Below are 24,220 nucleotides of genomic sequence, written 5' to 3'. Positions count from 1 at the left end.
GACGGAGTCCATACTTGTATAAATTCAATGATTTGAAAATATCACAAACTTGACATTGGCTAATCAGAGTAAAGCCAGATTTAAAGAAAAAAAAAAAAAAAAAAGGACGATGTTCATGTTTTCGTTATGATTTATTATTTTTTCATAATTTAACTTGTATTATACAATCAAAATGTCTGGCACAAGTAGTTCGGGAGTGCCCAGTGGTGTGGTGCAGAATAGTGCTTTATCGTTCGTAGCGCAAGCGCAGCCAACGAATTCTGATGTTTCACCCGTACCAGCTGGGAGTACGGGTTCTACTGGGGAACCCAATAACCAAACAGGTATTTTTAGAACTCCATATCTCCACAGAAAAAAAGGAGCCTCTCAAGACCCGTCAAGGGAATCAAAATCTTTAGGTACCTTCTATTGACCTAGAATCACAGATCTACTCATGTACTTACTAGAATCATGAAAGGCAGGCAACAATGTAATATGCATAAAGTTCAAGTAAAAGCGAAAATTCGAAAACAGTGTTATTTCTTTTACAATGAGATGGAACCCTTCTTGTTCAACTCGCACATGGAAAGTTTTTCTCAACTGCCAACTGTGTGCGAAGTCTGCTAATCTGTGGCCAGCATGAAGCTAAACCTTTCTCATATGCCAGTGATGGGTAAATGATGGTATAACGTTACAATTACACTTTTCAGATCGCCTGATGCCAGCAGGTTTGAAATCTCTGTACGAAGTCTGTTCCAAAGTATACCCTGACCAGCCTAACCCTTTACAAGTCACTACAAGACTAAAATATTGGTAAGAGTTAACTAATAAAAAAGAATAACCTGTATCCGAATTAAAAAAAAAAACAATGAGAAGTGCCTTTTTACTAAAAATAATGTGCATTCATTATTAAAGTATAAAAAAGTATTTTTGTTCAGATATAAGTTAGCCCTTGACTGCAATTTCAGCTGGTGGTAAGTGGTATTTCAGTCTAAGATGGAAGCAGGCTAACCTAGAAGGTGTATGGCTGTTTTTAGGGTTCTGTATCTTAAAAGGAAAAACAAAGTCCTTATAGGATCACTTTGAGCTCTATCTGTCTGTCCTGTTCCTCTGTGTGTCTCTCTCTCTCTTCCAACGGGAGAATACCTCTAACAAGAAGTACCCTATAGTCTTTCTTGGAAGACATGACAGACGGATAGATGGACAGACAGACAACAAAGTGATCCTATAAGGACTCCGTTTTTTCTTTTGAGGTACAGGACCCTAAATAAGGATACCTCAGAAATTATTTGGTTTCTGACTCAGGTTAGGTGGCCAAGACCCTCTGGACTACATAAGCATGTACTGGAACCCTGGGAACCCGGATGAGAGCATACCGTCTCACTGGCACTACATAAGGTATGTATCCATTGACTTACTGCAAGAACTTATCAAAGTGACCAAATAGTTTTCAACAAGACACTCAGGAATATTGTAGCTGACTACTGGTGAAAGAATTTCCAAAATCGGTTCAGTAGTTCCATAGATTACTTCCTAGAAACAAACTTACAAACTTTACCTCTTTGTTATCAATATATCTATGTCTAATCATGACTAATACTCCCTTTTCCCCTCCAATTAAGCGTTAAGCTTGTGCCAGGAATGGGTATGACAATAATGCAACGGGTGGGATTTGAACCGCCAACCTTTCGGAATTCAGTCCGCTCCTCAACCGTTGAGCTATAGAGGCTATTTGAAATGTTTGCAGTTTTGGTCTATCAGACCTGCATGGAGATGGCAGGGTACACCCTGAACCAGATCCCATAGAGAGATGCTCAGGGTACGGGCTGGAGGTGACGTTCCGACTGGCGAGCGAGGCGCGTGAGCCGCCGCTGTGGCCTGCCGCGCTGCTGCAGCAGCTGGCGCGATACATATTCACTACTGGTGAGACTACATCCACCATCAGAGCACACTCACCCACAGAACACACCCACCATTAAAACACACTCACAGTCAAATCCACCCACCCACAGACCAAACCACCATCAAAATACACTCACCCATGGAACACACCCACAATTAATTTCCACCCACCCACAGACCACACCCACCATTAAAATACACTCACCCATAGAACACACCCACAATTAAATTCCACCCACTCACAGACCACACCCACCATCAAAACACACCCACAATTAAAACACACCATTAAAATACTGGGTGTGTTTATTATGTGTATTTATATCTGCCAGATCCAAAAAAAAATTGTCTACGTCTTTATAACACAGCCACTTAATAACACATAAACAGCCACATCCACCACTGACCTTTGGTCCTTTAAAAGATAAATTTTCTTTTTCATTTTGTCATTGCTGAATCATTGTTATCTTTTTCTCATTGCTGACAAACATGTTATTTTTTTTCAAATTGCCACTTCTTACTTAGTTATTATAATTTAAGCTCAGTTGTTGAAACCCTCGTAGCTTTAGTTTTAAGTAACGTAATTAATTATCACCACTATATCGTACAAGTTTAACAATTTCAACCATCAAAAGGAGTACAATTGTACTACTTTGAATAAAATCATTTATTCAAAGTAGTTGAATAAATGATTTTGACTTTGACTTTGTTAGTAAATTCTGTGCGGGCAACCATGTGACTTGGCATACTGCCTCATACAACTAAGACTTTCGTGTGAAACATCTATTAGTGGCGGACAACCCGCAACTATCTGAGCCGATAGCTGAGCACGGCACTGTAGCTTTTCTCATTGCCAAATCACATGTTATCTTTTTCTCATTGCTGAATCACGTTATCTTTTTGTCAATGCCGAATCACATGTTATCTTTTCTCATTGCCACTTCTTACTTAGTTGTTACTGTTTAACCTCAGGCAATAAGTTCTGTGCGGGCGACCATGTGACTTGGCATGCGGCCTTGGACGGTTCAGAGTCTCGCGTGAGACACCTGATGGTGGTTGACGACCCGCAACTACCTGTGGCCGACACACCACACGGCACTGTGGCTTTTGCTCATTGCCAAATCACATGTTATCTTTTTCTCATTGCCACTTCTTACTTAGTTGTTACTATTCAACCTCAGGCAATAAATTCTGTGCTGGCGACCATGTGACTTGGCATGCGGCCTTGGACGGTTCGGAGTCTCGCGTGAGACACCTGTTGGTGGCTGACGACCCGCAACTATCTGTAGCCGACACACCACACGGCACTGTGGCTTTTGTACAGGTAAGATAATGTGTTTTTTTTTTTTGTTTTTTTTTTTTTTTTTAAAGAATATTAGCCATGTTAAATGACTAATATTCCCCTTTCCTCTCCAACTAAGCGTCACGCTTGTGCTAGGAGTAGGTACGACAATAGTGCAACGGGCGGGGTTTGAACCATCGACCTTTCGGTTTTCAGTCCACTCCTTTACCAGTTGAGCTATTGAGGCTTCATTATATATTATCAGCATTACTCAGAAAAAGCAAGTATTATTGAAATATTCTTATCGAATTATTATTGGAATGTCCTCCGAAAACCTACGCGAAGAACACAGGTTCAACGCATAGAGGTTATCCGAGAGTTTTAATTTTTTTTAAAACTTATGGCAAAATTAATACATGTAATTCAATTAGAGCGTGATTGCTATCACAACATCTAATTATCCAGTTCAAGATCTAAACACCGAAAATATGCAATAATCGTTTTGAATCTCAGAGGAGGACTGAACTAAAAAACTTCAAAACACCCGTAACTATGCAAGTTCACTCTTGTTGGTCTCCTAGCAACAGATCGTATGATATCGAATGAGCCAAATATCGATTTCATTAAACTGTCTTCATCATTAGATTTCATAATTTATTATTATTTTTGACAGTTCAAACTAATTTTTAAAAATAACCTTACAGTCAGAAATGTCACAATGTCCAGGTTAGCCCGCTTCCATCTTAGATTGCATAATCACTTACTGGTGTCAATTCCGAGGCCACTGTCCACCTTCGACGGCGAGAGACTTAGTGGACTGTATGGGTGTTAATTTCGAATTTGGAAGGTGTCCACGCGGGTCAAAGGGCACATGAAGGATACAAGGACTCGTGCACTAACCTCGACAGTCTGAAGGCAGGAACTGGCACGCACAAGCACTCGCAGTCCCTCGCACAGGCACAATTCACTTCACGGGACACTCCAGGGGCGTATCTCAGACGAACAGCGGCGATCGCATATCCACCATCTTGGGTTGAATGAACACGAGGACGCGACTCAATTGTCGTACGTGCGTCTCGCGGAGCGTGCATGACATACTGGCGTCATAAAGACGCGAACATCGTGGCGTTGCAGTTAACACCACGAAGATAGGCGAAAGTGCACGAAGGGAGAATGGAGGGTAGTTAGGAAATAAATGTGAACTACCTTATCACATTACGTTATCCAATAAATAGCCAAAAGGTGGCGCCACCACTTACCATCAGGTGAGCTCGCAATCAAGGGCTAACTTGTATCAATTAGAATAGAATAGAATTTTTGCAGATGGTGGGTTGTACTAGTCGAGAACTCAGAGCTGCACAGAGGGGCTCCGGGTTCGAAGTCCTCAAGGCGTTAAGTGAAGACCTGAGGTAATACTAAAATCAGTAAAGTATTTTATTTACTCTTTTTTTTTTCAAATAATCTGCTTATAGCCCCCCCCCCCCCCCCCCCCCCCCCCCCCCCCCCGACTGATTGTAGATATTTTTTAATTTTATTCATTCAACATTATTATCATGATCATCCCAGCACCAGTTCACTACCGAGTACGCGTCTCCTCTCGGGAAGAATTTGATTGTAGTATAGAAGCTGGCGTTATTTTGCGGAAGTCCATGACATACAAGGAACCAAAAGCTTAATTTGCTATAATCCGCCAAACCAAAGAAATCTGTATGGTGCAACATGCAGCATGCGACATGCACCGCCCGCCCTCCCACTGATGAACATGCAGGAAAAGCCAGCCACCAAGCAAGCCACACGCACCACCACCACTGCATGTTTATCAGTGGGAGGGCGGGCGGTGCATGTCGCATGCTGCATGTTGCACCATACAGATTTCTTTGGTTTGGCGGATTATAGCAAATTAAGCTTTTGGTTCCTTCTAAGAATTTGATTGACACCTTTGAGAACATTATAGAAAACTTTCAGGGGGACTTCGTCTGTGTTGGTGTTAGCTGGCGGGCGTGCTCTGCTTTTTTGGAGTGTTTTTTTTGTTAAAACTGACTGGAAAGCGCTCTAAGGGGGTGCCGTGCGTGTGTCGGCGAGCGCCGGCACAGACGGGGTCCATACTTGTAAAGTTTAAATAACTTGTTACAAATAACTACAAACTTGACATTGGCTAATCTTTGTAAAGCCAGACGAGAGAGAAAAAAAAAAATTTCAGGCATGCAGGTTTTAACCGTTAAAGGTTTTTTAATCTGCCAATGCTCACTAGGTCAGCATGGTGGACTATTGCCTTTCATAAACTCTTCGCATTCTGAGAGGACCCCCGCTCAACGTAGTGCTCCGACGATGGGTTGAGATGATGTGGTCACGCTAAAGAAAGAATACCTGACTGAGTTTGATGTGGGCTCTTCTCAGACCTGGGCGCCTTTGGAACCCTCGTAGCTTTAGTTTTAAGTAAACGTAATTAATTATCACATTACTGTTTGACAATCAGAAAGTGTGCAATAGTATCCAATTTGAATAAATGACTTTGACTTTGACTGCAGATGCGGTGGCAGTTGGCTGGTCACTCGCGCCCAAAGGAGGGTGTCAGCTCGCTTGGGCTCGCACACCCGGCGCGCCGCGCATCTAGCCGGAGTCTCTGCTAGGGTGCGGTGGCAGAAAAACCCGGTAAACAAACATACTAGTTACTACCACACTAATATTATAAAGGCGAAAGTTTGTGTGTCTGCGTGTGTTTGTTATTCTGATTAAATTTGGTTTAACGCATAGGCTACTTTTTATTCCATAAAAATCCATTGTTCTCGCGGGATTTCTTAAACATATCCACGCGGACGAAGTCGCGCGCGTCATCTAGTCCATATCCATACTAATATTATAAATGCAAAAGTGTCTTCCTGTCTGCTAGTCTAGATTTTCTCGGCTTTACAGTTTAACCGATTTTAATGGTACAGAGTTAGCTTATATCCCGGGGAAGGACATAGCCAACTTTTATATCTCGGAAAATCAAAGAGATCCCACGGGATTTTAAAAGTACCTAAATCCACGCGTATAAAGTCGCGGACATCATCTAGTCATTTATAATGGTCAAATCTTTGAAAAGAGCAACCGCCGAGTTTCTTGTTGGTTCTTCTCGTTAGGAAAAGCATTCCGAACCAGAGGTAGATGCTTTTGACGATTCAAAAGTACTTGTAAAAGTCTAATTGAATAAAAATATTTTGAATTTTTTTGAATAATATGTAATCAAATTGTGTTTGTCCAGAGCTTGGAAGAACAATCGAGTTGTTTATCCCCGAGTGTGGAGAGACAGATCAAGGAGACCCTGCAACGGGGACTCAGCAGCATGAGCGATAGAGGCACCGAAGGTACTTATTACTCATCTATGCACTAGCAACCTGGCTGGCAGAAGCCCTGACTAGAACCCGACTAGAAACTGACTAGAAGCCCACTTAGTATAGTTATCTTACTTTGAAAATTTTAACACATTTAAATTTTTTTAAACAATGTAACTATTTCACGATTTTCGGATTTATTTATTTATTTAAACAACTTTATTGTACAAAAATACAAAGACAATGATAAATAATACACTTATACAAATACAAAGGGCGACCTTATCACTAGAGTGATCTCTCCCAGGTAACCCGTATGTTCGAACCTACAGAACGACGACGAGGAGTCGTCATGCAGCTATATATACAATTCCTTCCTTTATAATTATTAATAAATTCCTTTAATTGTGCTATAAGACCTACCTACCTGCCAAATTTCATGATTCTAGGTCAACGGGAAGTACCCTATAGGTTTTCTTGACAGACACGACGGACGGACTGACGGACAGACAGAGAGACAACAAAGTGATCCTATAAGGGTTCCGTTTTTCCTTTTGAGATACGGAACCCTAAAAACCTAATCCACGGGCGCGGCTCGGGCCCTAGGCGGGGATCCTAGGCGGGGATCCTAGTCGCGGGCATCATCTAGTTATATAATAAATGAAATAGAACATTCTGGTGTACAGGTCACAACATGTCAACGGATAGCTTTGAAATGTCCAGCATAGAGAGGGCATTGCCACAACTGCCCGAGATGATGCAGGTGAATATACAGTACATTTCATTTATAACGACCTCCCTTGTAACGACTTTTTAGCTTTTTTTTAATCTTTTATTTATCTCTTCGTTATAGCGACGTAACGCCCAAATCCCTTGAATTTTAAGCATAGTTTTCAAGTAACATCACACTAATATTATAAAGGAGAAAGTTTGTGTGTGTGTGTGTATGTGTGTGTGTGTGTGCGTGCGTGCGTGGGTGCGTGCGTGTGTGTATGTGTGTGTGTGTGTGTGTTTTTACTCCTTCATGCAAAAACTACTGGACGGATTGGGCTGAAATTTAGAATGGAGATAGATTATACCCTGGATTAGCACATAGGCTACTTTTGATATCGGAAAATCTAAGAGTTCCCACGGGAATTTTGAAAAACCTACATCCACGCGAACAAAGTCGCAGTCATCAGCTAGTTATCGAATAAATCATTCATTCATTCATTATCATCACAGTCATGGTCATCGTTAATACACGGCATAATATTGTATGTCAAATCATTGAAACGAGCAACCGCCGAGTTTCTTGCTGGTTCTTCTCGGTAGGAAAGGCATTCCGAACCAGTAGTAGCATTTGACGATTCAAAAGTACTTGCAAAAGTTTAATTGATATTTTTATTTTATTTTTTATTGAAACAATATAGGAAGGTAGGTAGGTACCTTGTTAAGGCATTTTTTGTAAGAAACATATTTTTTTATAAGGAATTAATTATAATCAGGTTATTATATTAGAGTGACCTTTTTTTTTTGTAAAATTTTAATGGAACAGATAAACAGAAAGAAAAAAACGAAGTACAAAGCAGAGAGAGAGAGAGAGATGTAATAGATCCATAGATCTCAACTCACGTTCCATCATTTCTGTTAAATTCCAGGGTTCATGGAGGGGAGAAGACGAGGTAGAATACTTAGACGGAGTACACCTGATGTTGAATGCGGAGGGAGCTAGCCTGTTACCACTTGCTATCGAGTGAGTCATCTCAATCTATCGCTGGCCCACTACTGAGGACGGGTCTCCTGAGCAAGGGCCCATACTTTGGAAAATCGGCCAAGTGCGAGTCAATCGAGGACATAGGGTTCCGTACTTGGTTACTTTTTCGTCATTTTGCATGATAAATTGAAAACTATTATATAATTTATAAAAATCCGTTTTAGAATGTAAGGTAAAGCCCTTTCATATGATATTCCACTTGATATAGTTATCTTACTTTGAAAATTAAAAAACACTTTTTTTTTACATGAAATAACCACAAATTCACGGTTTTCGGATTTATTCCTTTACTTGTGCTATAAGAGCTATCCTACCTGCCAAATTTCATGATTCTAGGTCAACGGGAAGTACCCTATAGGTTACTTGACAGACACGACGGACAGGCAGACAACAAAGTGATTCTATAAGGGTTTCGTTTTTCCTTTTGAGGTATGGAACCTTAAAAAAATCTATATTTTATATATAATAATGTTATTTTTCAGTGGTCGTGTGCTGCACGATCGTCACTTCACGTGGCGTCAAGGGCCCCGCGCAGTCACCATCCTGCCCCCCAGCGTGGCCGGCGCCTTAGTCAGCGAACAGAGGCCCTATGCTACCCGAGGGGACTGGCTGCAGGTGCGACCCCCATTTATTTACTGTGCCCATACTACACGGAGAGAAGTTAGTAGAACCATCACGATCGTCACTTCACGTGGCGGCAAGGCCCCCGCGCGGTCACCATCCTGCCCCCCAGCGTGGCCGGCGCCTTAGTCAGCGAACAGAGGCCCTATGCTACCCGAGGGGACTGGCTGCAGGTGCGACCCCCATTTATTTACTGTGCCCATACTACACGGAGAGAAGTTAGTAGAACCATCACGATCGTCACTTCACGTGGCGGCAAGGCCCCCGCGCGGTCATCATCCTGCCCCCCAGCGTGGCCGGCGCCTTAGTCAGCGAACAGAGGCCCTATGCTACCCGAGGGGACTGGCTGCAGGTGCGACCCCCATTTATTTACTGTGCCCTATACTACACGGAGAGAAGTTAGTAGAACCATCACGATCGTCACTTCACGTGGCGGCAAGGCCCCCGCGCGGTCACCATCCTGCCCCCCAGCGTGGCCGGCGCCTTAGTCAGCGAACAGAGGCCCTATGCTACCCGAGGGGACTGGCTGCAGGTACGACCGCATCTTTTTACTGTCCACTATACTGTATCCACGGAGAGAAGTTACTATAGGGCTTTCTTTGTTACGTAATCCCCTACAAATGACAGAGACAAAAAGTTAGTGGGCATTAACCATTGTCAGATACAGGCCAATCACAAACGAAACTATGTTTTCGAATGTTTTTTGATATAGACTCTAATAGAGCAGTACGAAAAACAGCTTCATTGTGCGGATTGGAAGATTTCACACACCTTTGAGAACATTATGATCAGCTCTCAAGTGTGCAGATTTCCTCACAATGTTTCCTTCACCATTAAAGCAAGTGATATTTAATTGTTTGAACGCACATAAATCCGAAAAGTTAGTCTCCCTTAAACGGATCAAAATACAGTACCCGGCAGGAAATACATCGACCTTTAGAAAGAGATAGCGGTTTCGTAGAGCGTTGTCTCTGTCGTTGAGACCGATGAAACATCACCTAGGTGATAGGGACAACGCTCTACAAAGCTGAAATCTCTTTCTTAAGATCGATGTACAATATTTCCTGCCGGGTACTCTGTGTAAATTTTATTTACAGATTCTAATACCACGGGAGTTAGCGCAAGAGATGTCCAAGCAGCTCTCCGATCTCTCCCGCCTGGCGGAGAGCGACTCGGAGAGTGAAGGAGAGACGGAGAAGTCTCCGCGCCCCGCCCTGCCCCTCGTGTACACGTGGCCCACACACAGACTGACTCTATCCGTATTGCACGATATGGAGATATTGTACTAGTGAATAATCATTATTTATATTTTAAATATACATATTATTTTTGCATTAATAATGTGTTTTATTCATTTCCCTCATGTTTTATTTGTTAACCTTCAGTTACCTTCATATATTTGTTGATTGCCTTCATGCCAAATATGAAGGTAATCAATAATGATATTCAATATACTCATATTGCTCAGAAGAGAGGTCCTCTCTTACCCTCATAGGCCGACTTTACCCATATCACACGATATAAAAATATTGTACTAATACATATTTTAGCACTAAATATGAGTTTTTATTTATTCCCCTCATATTAATCAGGTTCCTCATATTTTTATTTCCCTCACTGATTGCCTTCATTTATTATTCACTAGCTGATGCCCGCGACTTCGTTCGCGTGGATGTATGTTTTTTAAAATTCCCGTGGGAACTCTTTGATTTTCCGGGATAAAAGTAGCCTATGTGCTAATCCAGGATATTATCTATCTCCATTCTAAATTTCAGTCAAACCTGTCCGGTAGTTTTTGCGTGAAGGAGTAACAAACATACACACACACACATACAAACTTTCGCCTTTATAATATTAGTATGATTATCCTCATAGATGTTTGAAGAACTATCAAAATTTTCTTTCATTACCTAGTCTCCCTCACTTTTATCCACTTATTTACTGTCGTCATAATATACATAAAATAATAAGACATAAAATGAGATATAAGGTATTAAAATAAAAACATTTCAGGAATAAATAACTTTATTTATAACATCAGTTTAAATCAATAACCGAATGTTCTACACAAAACTATGAACTCGAACTTTTAGGTCTAAAGAGCATTTCTGCAGAGAATCAGTATGAAAAAGTTAGCACTGTTTTTGTTCATTTACTTAGTTAAGAGAACATCATTTTGTTAAATTAAATAAGTTTTTAACTATAGTTTTGTGTATAACAATATATGATATTATAGCCCGTTTCCTTAACGAAAATTAAATTATAGGTCTACCAATACCATAAAATAATAGTCCATTACTTCAAATCTATATAAATGACTAGATGATGCCCGCGACTTCGTCCGCGTGGATTTAGGTTCTTCGAAATCCCGTGGGAACTCTTTAATTGTCCGGGATAAAAAGTAGCCTATGTGCTAATCCTGAATATTATCTATCTCCATTCCTTTCAGCCAAATCCGTCCAGTGACTAGAGGCTGCCCGCGACTCGTCCGCGTGGATTTAGGGTTTTAAAGATCCCCTGGGGACTGTTTGATTTTCCGGGATAAAATGCCTATGTCAATTACAGGGACGCAAGCTACCTCGGTTCCAAATTTCATACAAATCGATTAAGCGGAATGGGGTATTTAGGAATCCCGTTTTTTGGTTTTCCTCATTGATTTTCCGGGATAAAAAGTAGCCTATGTCCGTCCCCGGGATGTAAGCTAAGTAACTACCAAATTTCGTCAGAATCGGTTACACTGTTGGGCCGTGAAAATGTAGCAGGCAGACAGACAGACCCACTTTCGCATTTATAATTAATATGTAGTATGGATTAAACAACAAACAAATAAATAAATGTAGTTATAGTCTTGTTCATTAGAAATATTCAACTATTTAAAGTTTGCAACGAACTTTTTGTCGTTTTACTTAGTCTTGTGTTCCTTTCTTGGCTCCCAAATCCTTTCGGTTAATGTTAACTGATAGATATCAAATGTAAGGCGTAATGCACACCAGCGGAGGTTTTTACATTTTGGGGTACAGTACTATCATTTTATATAAGTTACGCCGATGTACTTGCGCAGAAATCTTATTTTCGAATGGCGCGCAAATGTCTCAGCCAATCATAGCGCGCGTCCGTCCGCTATTGGTTGTTGCCTACGCGCCGTTTTGTCGCGCGAATTATGAGCGAGAAAGCACGAGTCTCTGTTGTTCTTGTGTTTAAAACCTTAACGTCAAGCAATAAGGTCTGTATTTCAGTGGTGTACATTCTTTCAAGACACGATTTATAAAAGTGGTAGTAGGTACTGTATAATTCCTTATACATTAACAAAAATGCTCAACATAAAATTATTTAAAAGATACAATATATAAGTAGTTTTACCTATTTACTTCTAAGCTATGCTTATTTATAAAGCTGACTTTTTCTGAATAACTAGAATTCAGAGCAGTATTCAGGAAAAAAAATCGTTACCCATTTTTTTTTAACTTTCTCACGGCTCTGAGTTCTAATGTTTTTGAGTCTGTTAAATACGGGGAGCATTATAGAAACAAAAACTAAAAATACTTGAAATCGATTAAATTATCGTTTTTTTTAGATTTCTACTCATAAGCAGCATAAACATTATTAACGTGTCAAAAGCTAAATGTGATATTTATCTAGATACTCTACAAATATTTCACTACAAGTTACAACTGGTGCTAATTCGGTTCCATAAATTTTCTAAATTTCCTCTAATTCTCTAAATCCTCGTCCTTTACACACTATTCCTTATAGAAAGGGACAGCAATATTTTCAGACTTTGACCGATCTATATTATAGTAATTTCTTACTAATAGAATTAGCAATATTACATTATGTATTTTCGTTGCTAAAGTCAACTATTTTAGTTACTTTTAAGCTAATTTTTTTCTGAATCAAAATCTATATTTTTAATTTGGGTTGTAATAGACAATAAATTCTTGGGTAGTCTAGGATATAACGCGTACAAACTAAGAAAGGGAACCCGTGTCCGCCATATTGTGATTTGTAACGTTATAGCTGTGAATATAAATCATATAATCGGATTAGATACCTATGGTTAGCAGAAAAATATATACATAATATTATATTTACAAAATAATGTTTCTTAGTATTGGATGAAAATTATTTAATCTGAATGTGAATGTAGATCTTCATAATTCTAAAGAGCAGTCATCGTCTTCATCAAAGTTCATAAAATTCAAACACTAAAGTGTTAAAGAAAAATGGACCTTAATGGTCTTGTTTTAAAGATGAAGTTCGTTCATACATTTACCACTAGCGCTCCAAGCGGAAACGTAGCGAACTTGCGAAAATTAAAATAACTGACTGGTTTTTTTGTCAGTCACCAGAATACGCTGTACCTACCTGAATATTCATAAATGTTTTATATGTAAAGACTTATCTTGCTAACCATATGCCAGTTGATGAGCAAATATGGCGTTCCCATTGTTACTTTGGATGCATTATAAATGGAATGTGGTATTGTTTTATACGAAGTGTATAATTTTTAGGATTTTTTAATCTATCGTGGATTATAATCGTGTGGTTTGGATTATAATTGGATAGTATGGAATATAACCGAGTAGTACAGATTATAATCGAGTGGTGTGAATTATAATCGAGCGGTATGGATTATAATGGCGTAGTATGAATTATTATTAACGTTTACATCGTTATATATCATGGATTTAAGGATGGGAAAGGAAACGAAAGCACAGGAAGGTAGTTTTTAATTAGGTCTTCGTTAGTACTGCAGTAGCTTTTCACAAGACGGCTTGGGGCATTTTTATCTAGTAAAAATATTATTATCGCTTGGTCTAGATTTTTATAAATTGGAATGAAACATTATCGTATGTTTTAGATTATAATCGGATAGTGTGGTTTATAATTGGCGTGGGATGGATAATAATCGAGTGATATATATGATTACAATCGTGTGGTATGGGATATAATCGGATAGAATGGAATATAATCGAGTGGTACGGATTATAATTGAGTGGTGTGAATTATAATCGAACAGTTTGGATTATAATCGAGTGGTGTGAATTATAATCGAACGGTATGGATTGTAATAGCGTAGTATAAATTATTAACGTTTACATCGTAATAGATCATGGATTTAAGGATGGGAAAGGAAACGAAAGCACAGGAAGGTGGTATTTAATCAAGTCTATCGCTGGTACTGCTGCAGCTTCTCGCAGGACGGCATGCGCAGGCGCTGCGCGTCGGCGTGGTGTCGCGGGTCGCCAAAGTTGCGCGCCTTCCACGCGACACTGTCGCGATAGTTGCGCTCGCGCTGACACGCGTGACGGAGACCCACTGGAAAAATAAGAGTTTTTTTTTTTGATTCTTTAAATTGACATAGCTTTTTTATTTATGAACCGATTGACATGAAATAAACACTAAATGTTAAGTGAAGCTTACTACAATATATTAGTGAAAACCGTATCTAAATCGAATAAGCCGTTTCTGATATTAGCGTGCACAAACACACAGACAAACAGACAAAAAAAAAATTAATTACAATTTCGGGTTCGGCATCGATACAATAACAACCCCTGCTACTTTTTTTTTATATATTTCCATTGTACAGACACCACTTTTCTACAATTTTATTATATGTATAGATTTTTGTTATCGGGTTACAGATAGATTTTTATTTCGGAAGTATCAGATGGTTTCGGATTGTTATCTTCATAACATCCATAGTCTCAACATATCATACCTAAGTGGCACCAGTTGTCCTATATGAAACAAACTAGCTCATGCCGGCGATCTTATCTGCTTGGACCACACAAATGTCAAACCCCTATTTTTACCCGACTACGGCAAAGCCTAACGGAAGGGTTATGATTTTAGCAGTCTATGTATGTATGTATGTAAATTTAACTAACGGATGTTACATGAAAAAAAGTGGGGGTCTCCAAAATTTTTTGTGCAATTGTATCGAGTGGGGTTGTCATATGAAAGAGGAGAAAATTCTGATTTCATAATATAAATGAACTACAACATTAAAATAAACCAAATATACAGAAAAACAATTTTACTATAATATTTCAACGTCTATTAAGACAATCATAGTCGGGTTTTAGTTTTCAACTTTATCTTGTTACCCCGATAGGGTTGAATTTTCATAAACTGTTTGTAATAGAAAGGGGTCATGACTCTCAGCAATGGTGAATACAACGCACAAGAGACAGTGTTACCTATATACTCCTCCTCGATTGCCATTTCGAGTCGTCGCAGCGAGCCTTGGTAGTCAGTGTGGAAGTTTTCCTTCACATAGTACGGCACCTGAAACAAAAAAATAAAAAAGTAACAATATGTAATATTAATATTAATAGAGTAAAAAATAATATGGTAAGAGTCCAGTAACTCTGTCTGGTTTGCTTTGGTAGAATTTCTGAAAATCCTTTTTTAGTGGGAGTTGATGTAGAATGTCTATAGATGAATGTGGTGGGATAGATAGACTTGATGGTGATCACTCACCTTCAAGTTGACAGTCTCTCTGGGCACCGGGTACTTGGGTGTGGGAGTCAGGCTGTACACTGGCTCGCTGATGAAGAAGCCGGACATCATGGACAGTAGCACTAGCACAAGCACTGGCAACATTTGCATGAGACCAGCGTTGTTGTCTCGTGGCTCGGGCTCGCGTGCGCGACGCCGCGTGTATACTGTTGGACCGCCACCAGGGAACGCTGAAAAAAAAAATTAAATAATTGGTAACTATGAGCGAGGTGAGGTTTTTAAAGAATTTAAAAAACTAAATTAAGAAGATAAACAAAATTATGCTTGAAAAACCAGTTCAGGGTTGGCGATGCGTGTGTGTAGGGTGCTGCGGCTTTAACCCGTGCAGGTCGCATTGCTAGCGTTTCTCTAGGTCCGTGAGTAGTGCTGGGTCCCTCTCACGCCCATGGAGACAGAGAGAGATGTCACTTATCCTCCATAGAACATGTTAGAGAGTTTACTAGTTGTGAGGTCAGATAACGGATTCAAACGTACGAGAAGAACTGATGATTTGAGAATTGACAAGTAGAGAGAGAGTCCTCTGTATAGAGGGAGAGAGTGACAGAGCAAGAAGGAGAGAGAGAAAGAGGGGGAGAGAGGGAGAGAGAGAGAGAGAGAGATATGTAACTCACCAGTGCCTCCAAAGAACATGTTGAAGAGTTCCTCAGCCGTCAAGTCAGATTCGAACCCGCGCGCGTAGAACTGGTGGTGCGTGTGTGTAGGGTGCTGCGGCTCCTCGCCGCGCAGGTCGTATTGCTTGCGTTTCTCCGGGTCCGTGAGTATCGCCGCCGCGTTGCCCACAGCCTGGGTAAACGAAAGATCCATGGGAGGTGTAATTTTGAAGTGAAGCGTCTTTAGTAAAGGTAAAAACCGGCCAAGTGCGAGTCAGACAGAAAAATCATAAACTATTTAACATAAAAATAAATAAAAATCTGTTTTAGAACGTACAGGTACAGCCCTTTCATATGATACCCCACTTGGTATAGTTATCTTACTTTGAAAATTAAAACACATTTTAATTTTTTTAAATGATGTAACCACAAATTCAGGGTTTTCGGAATTTTCCTTTACTTGTAAGACCGTAGCTCCCTGGCAAATTATATGATTCTAGGTCAACGGGAAGTACCCTATAGGTTTCTTGACAGACACAACAGACAGACAGACAACAAAGTGACCCTATAAGGGTTCCATTGCCATCTCGACCTGTCGTGAAATAAAGTATGATGATGATGATGATGATTTCATTTGTTGTGTGTGTAAATCAATACCTTAAATTATGTATTGTAAATTTTTTAAGCCTACATTTTACAAATTCTATGTCATTTTTATTGATGTACATATTTATTAACCCCCGACCCAAAAAGAGGGGTGTTATAAGTTTGACATGTGTATCTGTGTATCTGTCTGTGGCATCGTAGCTCCTAAACTAATGAACCGATTTTAATTTAGTTTTTTTTGTTAGTGTTTCTTTCTTTTATTTAGACATTTTATAGTTACAACCTATTTACACAAAACAAGTTGTAACAATAAAATGTCTGAATACAACTTGTTCTGTGTGCCTTTTCAAAAAAAAAAAAAAAATACCATACCTTGAAGGCCTCAGCAGCTCCGGGTGCATGGTTTTTGTCAGGATGTAGCTGGAGGGCTAACTTCTTGTATGCTTTCTTGATGTCCGAGTCTGTTGCTTCTTTGGTCACGCCTGTTTGTTAAGGGATGGTTAATTTTCATATTGTACATTGTTGAAAATTTATGTGTAATTATTTTGTTGCTTATCTAATTACAAATGTAAGTTTTTTAGTGATATAACTACGAATTAAGGATTTTCAGTTTTTTTTTAACTCCTGACCCAAAAAGAGGGGTGTTATAAGTTTGATCTGTCTGTGGCTCCTAAACTAATGAACTGATTTTGATTTTTTTTTGTTTGAAAAATGGTTTGATCCAGAGTTTTCTTAGCTATAAGCTAAGAAAATCGGTTCAGCCGTTTGAAAGTTATCCGCTCTTTTCAAGTTACTATAACCTACACTTGTTGGGGGTGTTATAAATTTTTAATTTACATTTGTTACTTGTGCCATGAGACCTTGCTTATTGAATCTTGCCAAATCATGATTCTAAGTCAACAGGAAGTAGACTACAGGTTTTAATTTATTAGGGACTTCGTCTGTGTTGGCGTTTGCTGACGCACGTGCGGTGCTTTCTCGGAGTGTTTTTTTTTGTTAAAAGTAGCCGGTTTTTGTGTTTTACTAGTGTTTTTTGGTGGTGGAACTAACTGTGAGTGTTGAGAATGGAGGTGGACCCCCCTCCGGAGCCCCCAGACCCTGATGGGTCACCAAACAAAGATGCGTGTAACGCGTCTCGACAGGCGGCTTCCTCCCGGAAGCGGCCCGTCGTAACAGATGAGCCTGCTGCAGATAGCAGTAAAAAACAGGGCATAAATTCAACCCAACCATCCATACAAACATTGTTTACTCACCCTTCCTTCGCCGAAGGCCCTAAAAGTTATTTAAGAGACGACAAAGGTCCCTTCATTGTTCACGTCTCGAGAGACGTCGCAGACCCATCCGCAGGGGTAACTATCCGTGCGCTTAAATTCGGTCAGTTTTTGCATACTAACAAATTCACAAATATTATCAATGATGGTGTAAAGAGCGTGGGACGCAATAAAATTAGCGTGGAGTTTAGTACTGCCCAAGCAGCTAACGACTTTTTGGTCAGCCCTATACTCCCACTCTCAAAATACAAGGCAATTATTCCCACATATAATATAACTAGGATGGGTTTAGTACGTGGCGTCCCAGTAGATTGGTCAATGCAGGAATTTGTCGACTCTGTTGTTCTGCCGGCTGGCTGTGGAGAGATCCTGAAAGCCCGTCGTCTCAACCGAAAGACCATCAACGAAGGCATTACTGAATGGGTGCCCACCCAGTCGGTAGTTGTAACTTTTAGAGGCCAGACGCTCCCGACCCGAATTTTCTCTTTTTACACATCGCTCCCTGTGGAAACATACAAATATCCCACAATTCAGTGCCTTAACTGTTGCCGTTTTGGTCACATTAAGACACAGTGTAGGTCCAAGCCCAGGTGCTACAGGTGCGCCCAGCCCCACACAGGAGATACTTGCGATGTTTTACTAGCAAATGCTACCTGCTTGCATTGTTCAGGTAGCCACTTTGCATCAAGTAAGGACTGCCCGGAGTTTTCACGACAACAAAGCATTAAATCGGTTATGGCTCAGGACAATGTATCATACGCTGAAGCATCTTCTCGGTTTCCCCCAGTCCGCAGGTCATATGCTGAGATGACAAGGGAGTTGTTCTCCTCTCCTACATTTTCTCCACGTCCTGTTAACTCCTCTCATCCATCAAACTCATCTCGTCCTAGTACCACTCCCAAAAAATCTTATCGGGAAACAATTATCCGTTCTCCTCGCCCCCGTGCTCCCTTACCAAAGGGTTATGATAAACAGGCTCACGAAGCTGTTATTAACAACCCACCCTCTTCCCAACCCAATGGCTGTGCTCTTGGCAACAGTCAACCCGACTTCCCTCCTTCCCAAGGGAAAATGTTAGAAAACCTTTCCGCTTTGCTCCTGAGCATCGTTGCTCCATGCAGCGAACTCCCACTACCGCCCAACGTTGCCCAAAACCTTTCCCGTCTTTTCAAAATTTTAAATAACGGCCCCAACAGCTCTACTACAATGGAACTGTAAAAGCATCAGACCTAGAAAACAAGACCTTATTTCCTTAATTAATTTGCATAGACCCGTCATAATTGCCATCTCGGAGACATGGCTGAGGCCTGGAGCCCGATTTCGGATTCCTGGTTTCTTTTGTCTGCGGGATGACAGGGATGACGGCTATGCAGGTAGTGCCATATTCATTCGGCACAATCTTTCCTTTTCTTCTCTTCCTATCCCCCCTCACAGTAATCAGATTAATGCTGTTGCTGTGAGAGCTGTAAATATTTCCTTCCTCTCTTTATATATCCCTCACCCAAACCCATCCCTGATTCCAGAAATTGAAACTATCCTTGCTTCTCTTCCCAGTCCAACTGTTATTATGGGTGATTTTAACGCCCACCATACTTTGTGGGGGTGTTATAACTGTGACGGATTCGCTTCATTGTTGATTGACATCTTTGAGGATATGAACCTTTGTATCCTGAATGATGGCTCTCCGACTCGTAGAGTTTATCCCAATCAGAACCCAAAATCAGCAGTAGATCTATCTCTTTCTTCGACTTCCCTTGCATCTCAGCTATCCTGGCAAACTCTTCCCAGTACCTATGGTAGCGATCACTTCCCAATCATCTTAACTCTAAACAATAGATCAATCCCTACCTCCAACCCTGAACCTTTGCTAAAATATAAATTACAGAAAGTAGATTGGTCTCGCTATGCTCAAACTGTAGATGACTTGATGGACTCTCTACCTGACCTTTCGTGTGATGGAAACCTCTTGATTTACTATGATCTCTTTGTCAAATCTCTTATTTCTTCGGCCGACTCCAATATTCCTCGTAAAAATCTTTCTGTTTCAAATCATTTGCCTTCCCCTCCCTGGTAGGATGGGGAATGCAAAGATTTGTTTAACCAGAGGGTGGCAGCAGAGAAAGAGTACACCGCTCATATGACAGAAGAGAATTTTATTAAATACAAACATATTGACGCTAAAACAAAAAGAATGGTGTCAAAAAAGAAAAAGTTTGGCTGGACTAAGTTCTGTGAATCACTTAGCCCTAGATCTCCTTCTTCAATTGTTTGGCAAAACATAAGAAGATTCCGCAGAACCCTCAACCACTGTGATCCTAGCTCCAACAATCCATCTGAATGGCTTAGCATTTTTGCTGACAAACTCGCTCCCCCGTATGTTCCCCATCAGGACGATTTTCCAGTTTCTACACCAGCACCCATTATGGGCGAAATGGATGCCCCCTTTTCCTTTTCAGAGCTTCAGATTGCTCTCAGTGGTCTGAAAGATTCAACCCCTGAGGAAGATGGTGTGCCCTACTCTTTTTTGGTAAATTTAAATAATAAATCTAAAAATTGTTTTCTAAATTTGATTAATAGTTTTTTCGAAAAAGGAATAATCCCAGATTCCTGGAAGTCTCAAATAGTTATCCCCCTCCTCAAACCTGGGAAAATAGCATCACATCCAAATTCATACCGACCTATTGCACTGTCGTCCACCCTAGCAAAAGTTACGGAGATTCTCCTTAAAAACCGATTAGAGTGGATAATGGAAAGCAGAGGAGTACTGGCCCCTTCGCAGTTTGGTTTCCGCAAGGGTCTCAGTACTGCAGACAGTCTCAGTATACTCACTACAGACATTCGGACTGCCTTTGGTAAGGGTGAATACCTTGTGGGTGTTTTTCTTGATATAGCTTCTGCATATGACAATGTACTTCTTCCGTCGCTCAGGCAAAAGCTGCACCAGCTGAGTGTACCACCGAGGATAATACATTTCATATGTAACCTGCTTTCTGGCAGGTCAGTTGTGGTAAAACACCAGTCATCCACTCTTCCCCCCAGACTAGTCTGGAAAGGTCTTCCCCAAGGCTCTGTTCTAAGTCCTCTGCTGTACAGCATATATACTCAAGATCTAGAACTGTCTGTAAATAACTTTTGTAACATCCTGCAGTATGCTGACGATATTGTCCTCTATCATAGCTCAGGATCTGTAGAGGAAATATCCCAATGTCTTAACTCTGCTTTGTATTATCTAGGGCAGTGGCTCTCTGACCATGGCCTATCTTTGTCAGTGGCTAAATGCCAGGCAGTCGTGTTTACGAGGAAGCGGTCTATCCCTAACTTTAGCTTTTGTTATGAGGATCAACCCATCAACTTAGTAGATACGGCAAAGTTCCTTGGTATTATTCTCGATTACAGACTGAACGGATTGGCTCATACTGAATATATAACCAATAAATGTGAAAAGGGCATCAATGTTCTACGTGCAGTAGCGGGAGTTTGGTGGGGTGCTCATGCCTACTCACTGAAACTCTTATATAATGCTTTAGTTCGTAGCCACATTGATTACTGCTCATTTGTTTTAGACCCCTTAAATAAAACTGTATCTGAGAAGTTAAATAAAATTCAATATCGTTGCCTCAGAATCATCCTGGGTGCAATGAAGTCTTCCCCCACTAACGCTCTACAAGTTGAATGTGTTGATCCTCCTTTACATCTCCGACGTCAATACCTATGTGACCGCTTTGTCAGCAAAATGTTACAGCTTTCCTCTCACCCACTGTGGACCAAATTAGAACAGTTGTCGCAAGTCCTTAGCCCACGCAATCCTTCTTCTTATCTATTGGATAGTTTCCGTAAATTTACCAATCTCCCTCATCCCTTGTTATCTTTACCAAAGAATCCTCTATTCTCCACAGCATATAAAGCCCTGATTTTCAATCCCTCTGTGGTTACTGATCTTGGTTTGGTCAAAGGAGCCCCTGATACTAATTCAAAATTTCAAAGCTTAGTTCATCAAAATTGGTCAAATCACCTTCTTATCTACACTGATGCTTCAAAGATGTCTCCAGAAAGTTGTGTCGGTGCAGCCTGCTGGGTTCCCAGGTTTAAAATCATTTTACAGTTTAAATGTCCTCCTGAGTCCTCGGTGTTCACAGGGGAGGCCGTTGCCTTATTAGAAGCAATCCTGTTTACCCGCTCCCATAACATGAAACAAACTGTTATTTTTACTGACTCCCTTAGCTGCTTATTATCTATCAAGGAAAACCCATTCCGGAGTAAATCAAGATTTCCCATTATTCTAGAGGTCAGGGAGGCTTTGTTCTCCTGTCATCAAAACGGATTAGATTTGACACTTGTTTGGGTCCCAAGTCACTCTGGCATTGTAGGAAATGAAACAGCAGACTCATGTGCTAAAGCTGCGATACAAATGGGTTCCCATGAACATTTTAAAAATAATTCCCAAGATCTAGGTGCATTGTCAAAAACTTATCTGGACAAGTCCTGGAACTCATACTGGATTGAATCAAAAGCGGTTAAAGGAAAATTCTATGCCTCAGTGCAACCAGATATTCCAAGACGCCCATGGTTCTTCTCTCATAGACATGCAGATAGGTGGGTTACCTCTACGATTTGTCGCTTACGCCTTGGTCATTCCTGCACACCTGTCCACCTGTGCAAGATCAGAGTTAGAGATCACTCCCTGTGTGAATGTGGCTTAGACGAAGGTACTGTTTCTCACATATTCTTTTCTTGTCCTAAACTCCTTCATCCTCTCTATGATGTTCTTCCATCAAAATTCCCGCGTCCAGTAAATGTTGAGTGTTTGTTAATGTCTGTGTTTAATCCATATTGTAAATTTTTATGTAAATATGTTAAATATAATAATATTAAGTTGTAATTATAACTCCATGTAATATAGTGTGTATTTTATATATTGTGTCGTTCCAGGCTAGAAACTAACCCTATAAATTAACATATTCTGAAAAAACCTGCCACTTATAAAATTACCCGAAAGTCTCAGCTATCACCAACCGTTCTCGTGTCTCTTCAATCCCACACGATATTGGCGAAGTAAATCGCGCCCACCTGGTGCAGCTCCACGCCATAAATTAAAATTGAATTGAATTAATTTATTAGTGAGTGTCAATCTGAGAGAAAAAGGCAGAGAAACCAATCTATCTTGTAACCAATCTTCTCAAAGTTCACCTCCTGATCATTTATGGTCACAAAATTATTGCAAGTATCCAAATATGTTTATTTAAATTCACTATTGGCACACGCTTGGCCACAAACACACAAGATGAAAGGTGATAATATGACCCAAGATGGAACATAAATGGGATATGTGACATATCTGGCCATATATTTAGGGTTCTGTACCTCAAAAGGAACCCTTATAGGATCATTCCTTTGTCTTTAAGTCTGTCTGTTGGGGAACCCTAAAAATGAATCATGTGGTAAACAAAATTAATCACTTGAATAAACAATCTGATATGACCTTTAAGGTGTCATAAATTAAAAATAACAGCAACAGAAAAATTTAACAAGTAAAAATTATATCCTAGCAGAATCTGTGTTTTTATAACTATAAATAGATTTAAACCCTAACCCTGAACATTTCAAACAAAAGAAATATGCTAAAAAAACATTTCAAAACACTGCAAAGCTGTTTCATCACGCAACCGAAAGTGGTATGAAAGTTAATTGTAATTTAACACGATAGTCAACTCAAACGTCCTTGGTTCAATAAAAATCTATTTTTGTACTTACATAAAACCTCATAGTAATCTTTGCACTTAGTTTTGACCCTCCGTACGGCTTCCAACTGCTCTGTAGTATATTCTCTTTGGGTAGGCTGGTGGTTTACGTTTTTTCTACGTCGTACATCTTCAGAACTTGGAGTTCCTGGAGGAGTGTTATGTTTCGTCGATTGACCGGATGCTCCAGCTCTTACCCTCGTCAAAAGCTCTTTAGCACGAGCAGTAGGGTATAATCGTTCCGCTTTGAGCAGAAAACGCTCGGCCTTCTCGAGATTTCCTGCTGCAAGCGCGTTTTGCGCAACTTCTATGCATTTTTCCGCTTCGTCTTTATTCCCTTCGATCGTCATTTTGGAGGGTTATCTAACACTGTAAGTTAAAGCTACACAAGCCAGACGAGTTCGGGAATCGTCTGGTGCAACACACAAATCTAATTAGGGCAAATTGGCCACGTTTATTGTAATTATTCAATCATTATTTACGATTACGATGGACGTCGGACATTGATCAATAAATATGGAAATTGATGGAAATTATATGTCATTGTTATTGCAGAGTTGCCAATAATTATGAATAAAAGTCCCTATTTCTTCATTTCCCACATTGTATTTTCTGTAATTAACGTGTAGATAT

The 24,220-nt window shown here is 40.2% G+C and overlaps 4 protein-coding genes and 2 long non-coding RNA genes across 8 annotated transcripts in view; 3 read left to right on the top strand and 3 right to left on the bottom strand.

Moving 5' to 3' along the window:
* Nucleotides 1–24,220, bottom strand: part of LOC123878323 (zinc finger protein 2 homolog) — a 364,832-nt gene that overhangs the window by 138,897 nt on the left and 201,715 nt on the right. The gene's annotated exons all lie outside the window — the stretch shown is intronic.
* The window catches only part of LOC123878314 (zinc finger protein 436-like), a 382,404-nt gene that overhangs the window by 209,428 nt on the left and 148,756 nt on the right, over nucleotides 1–24,220 (top strand). The window lies entirely within an intron of this gene.
* Nucleotides 94–10,193, top strand: LOC123878343 (suppressor of fused homolog). The gene is made up of 12 exons (XM_045925526.1): nucleotides 94–323; nucleotides 690–792; nucleotides 1,285–1,377; nucleotides 1,727–1,902; nucleotides 3,063–3,205; nucleotides 4,487–4,572; nucleotides 5,692–5,815; nucleotides 6,408–6,510; nucleotides 7,164–7,240; nucleotides 8,118–8,212; nucleotides 8,716–8,848; nucleotides 9,952–10,193. Exons 1-12 carry the CDS (start codon nucleotides 173–175, stop codon nucleotides 10,141–10,143), a joined length of 1,476 nt encoding a protein of 491 aa, XP_045781482.1. The 5' UTR covers nucleotides 94–172; the 3' UTR covers nucleotides 10,144–10,193.
* LOC123878407 lies at nucleotides 10,862–11,449 on the bottom strand. Its single transcript, XR_006798822.1, has 2 exons — nucleotides 11,380–11,449; nucleotides 10,862–11,231 (listed from the first exon to the last, which is right to left on the bottom strand). It is a non-coding gene; the product is annotated as an uncharacterized LOC123878407 (long non-coding RNA).
* On the bottom strand, nucleotides 13,208–24,140 carry LOC123878365 (dnaJ homolog subfamily B member 14). Its single transcript, XM_045925561.1, has 6 exons — nucleotides 23,601–24,140; nucleotides 16,951–17,060; nucleotides 15,994–16,165; nucleotides 15,344–15,552; nucleotides 15,061–15,148; nucleotides 13,208–14,173 (listed from the first exon to the last, which is right to left on the bottom strand). The coding sequence occupies exons 1-6, from the start codon at nucleotides 23,935–23,937 to the stop codon at nucleotides 14,025–14,027; spliced, it is 1,065 nt and encodes a 354-aa protein (XP_045781517.1). The 5' UTR covers nucleotides 23,938–24,140; the 3' UTR covers nucleotides 13,208–14,024.
* LOC123878405 lies at nucleotides 17,516–22,939 on the top strand. The gene is made up of 2 exons (XR_006798820.1): nucleotides 17,516–17,629; nucleotides 22,779–22,939. It is a non-coding gene; the product is annotated as an uncharacterized LOC123878405 (long non-coding RNA).

This window comes from Maniola jurtina, chromosome 26, assembly GCF_905333055.1.
Source record: "Maniola jurtina chromosome 26, ilManJurt1.1, whole genome shotgun sequence".
Taxonomy (NCBI): Eukaryota; Metazoa; Arthropoda; class Insecta; order Lepidoptera; family Nymphalidae; genus Maniola; species Maniola jurtina.
Note: the sequence above shows the minus strand (reverse complement) of the source record. Positions and strands in the feature narration are given on the sequence as shown.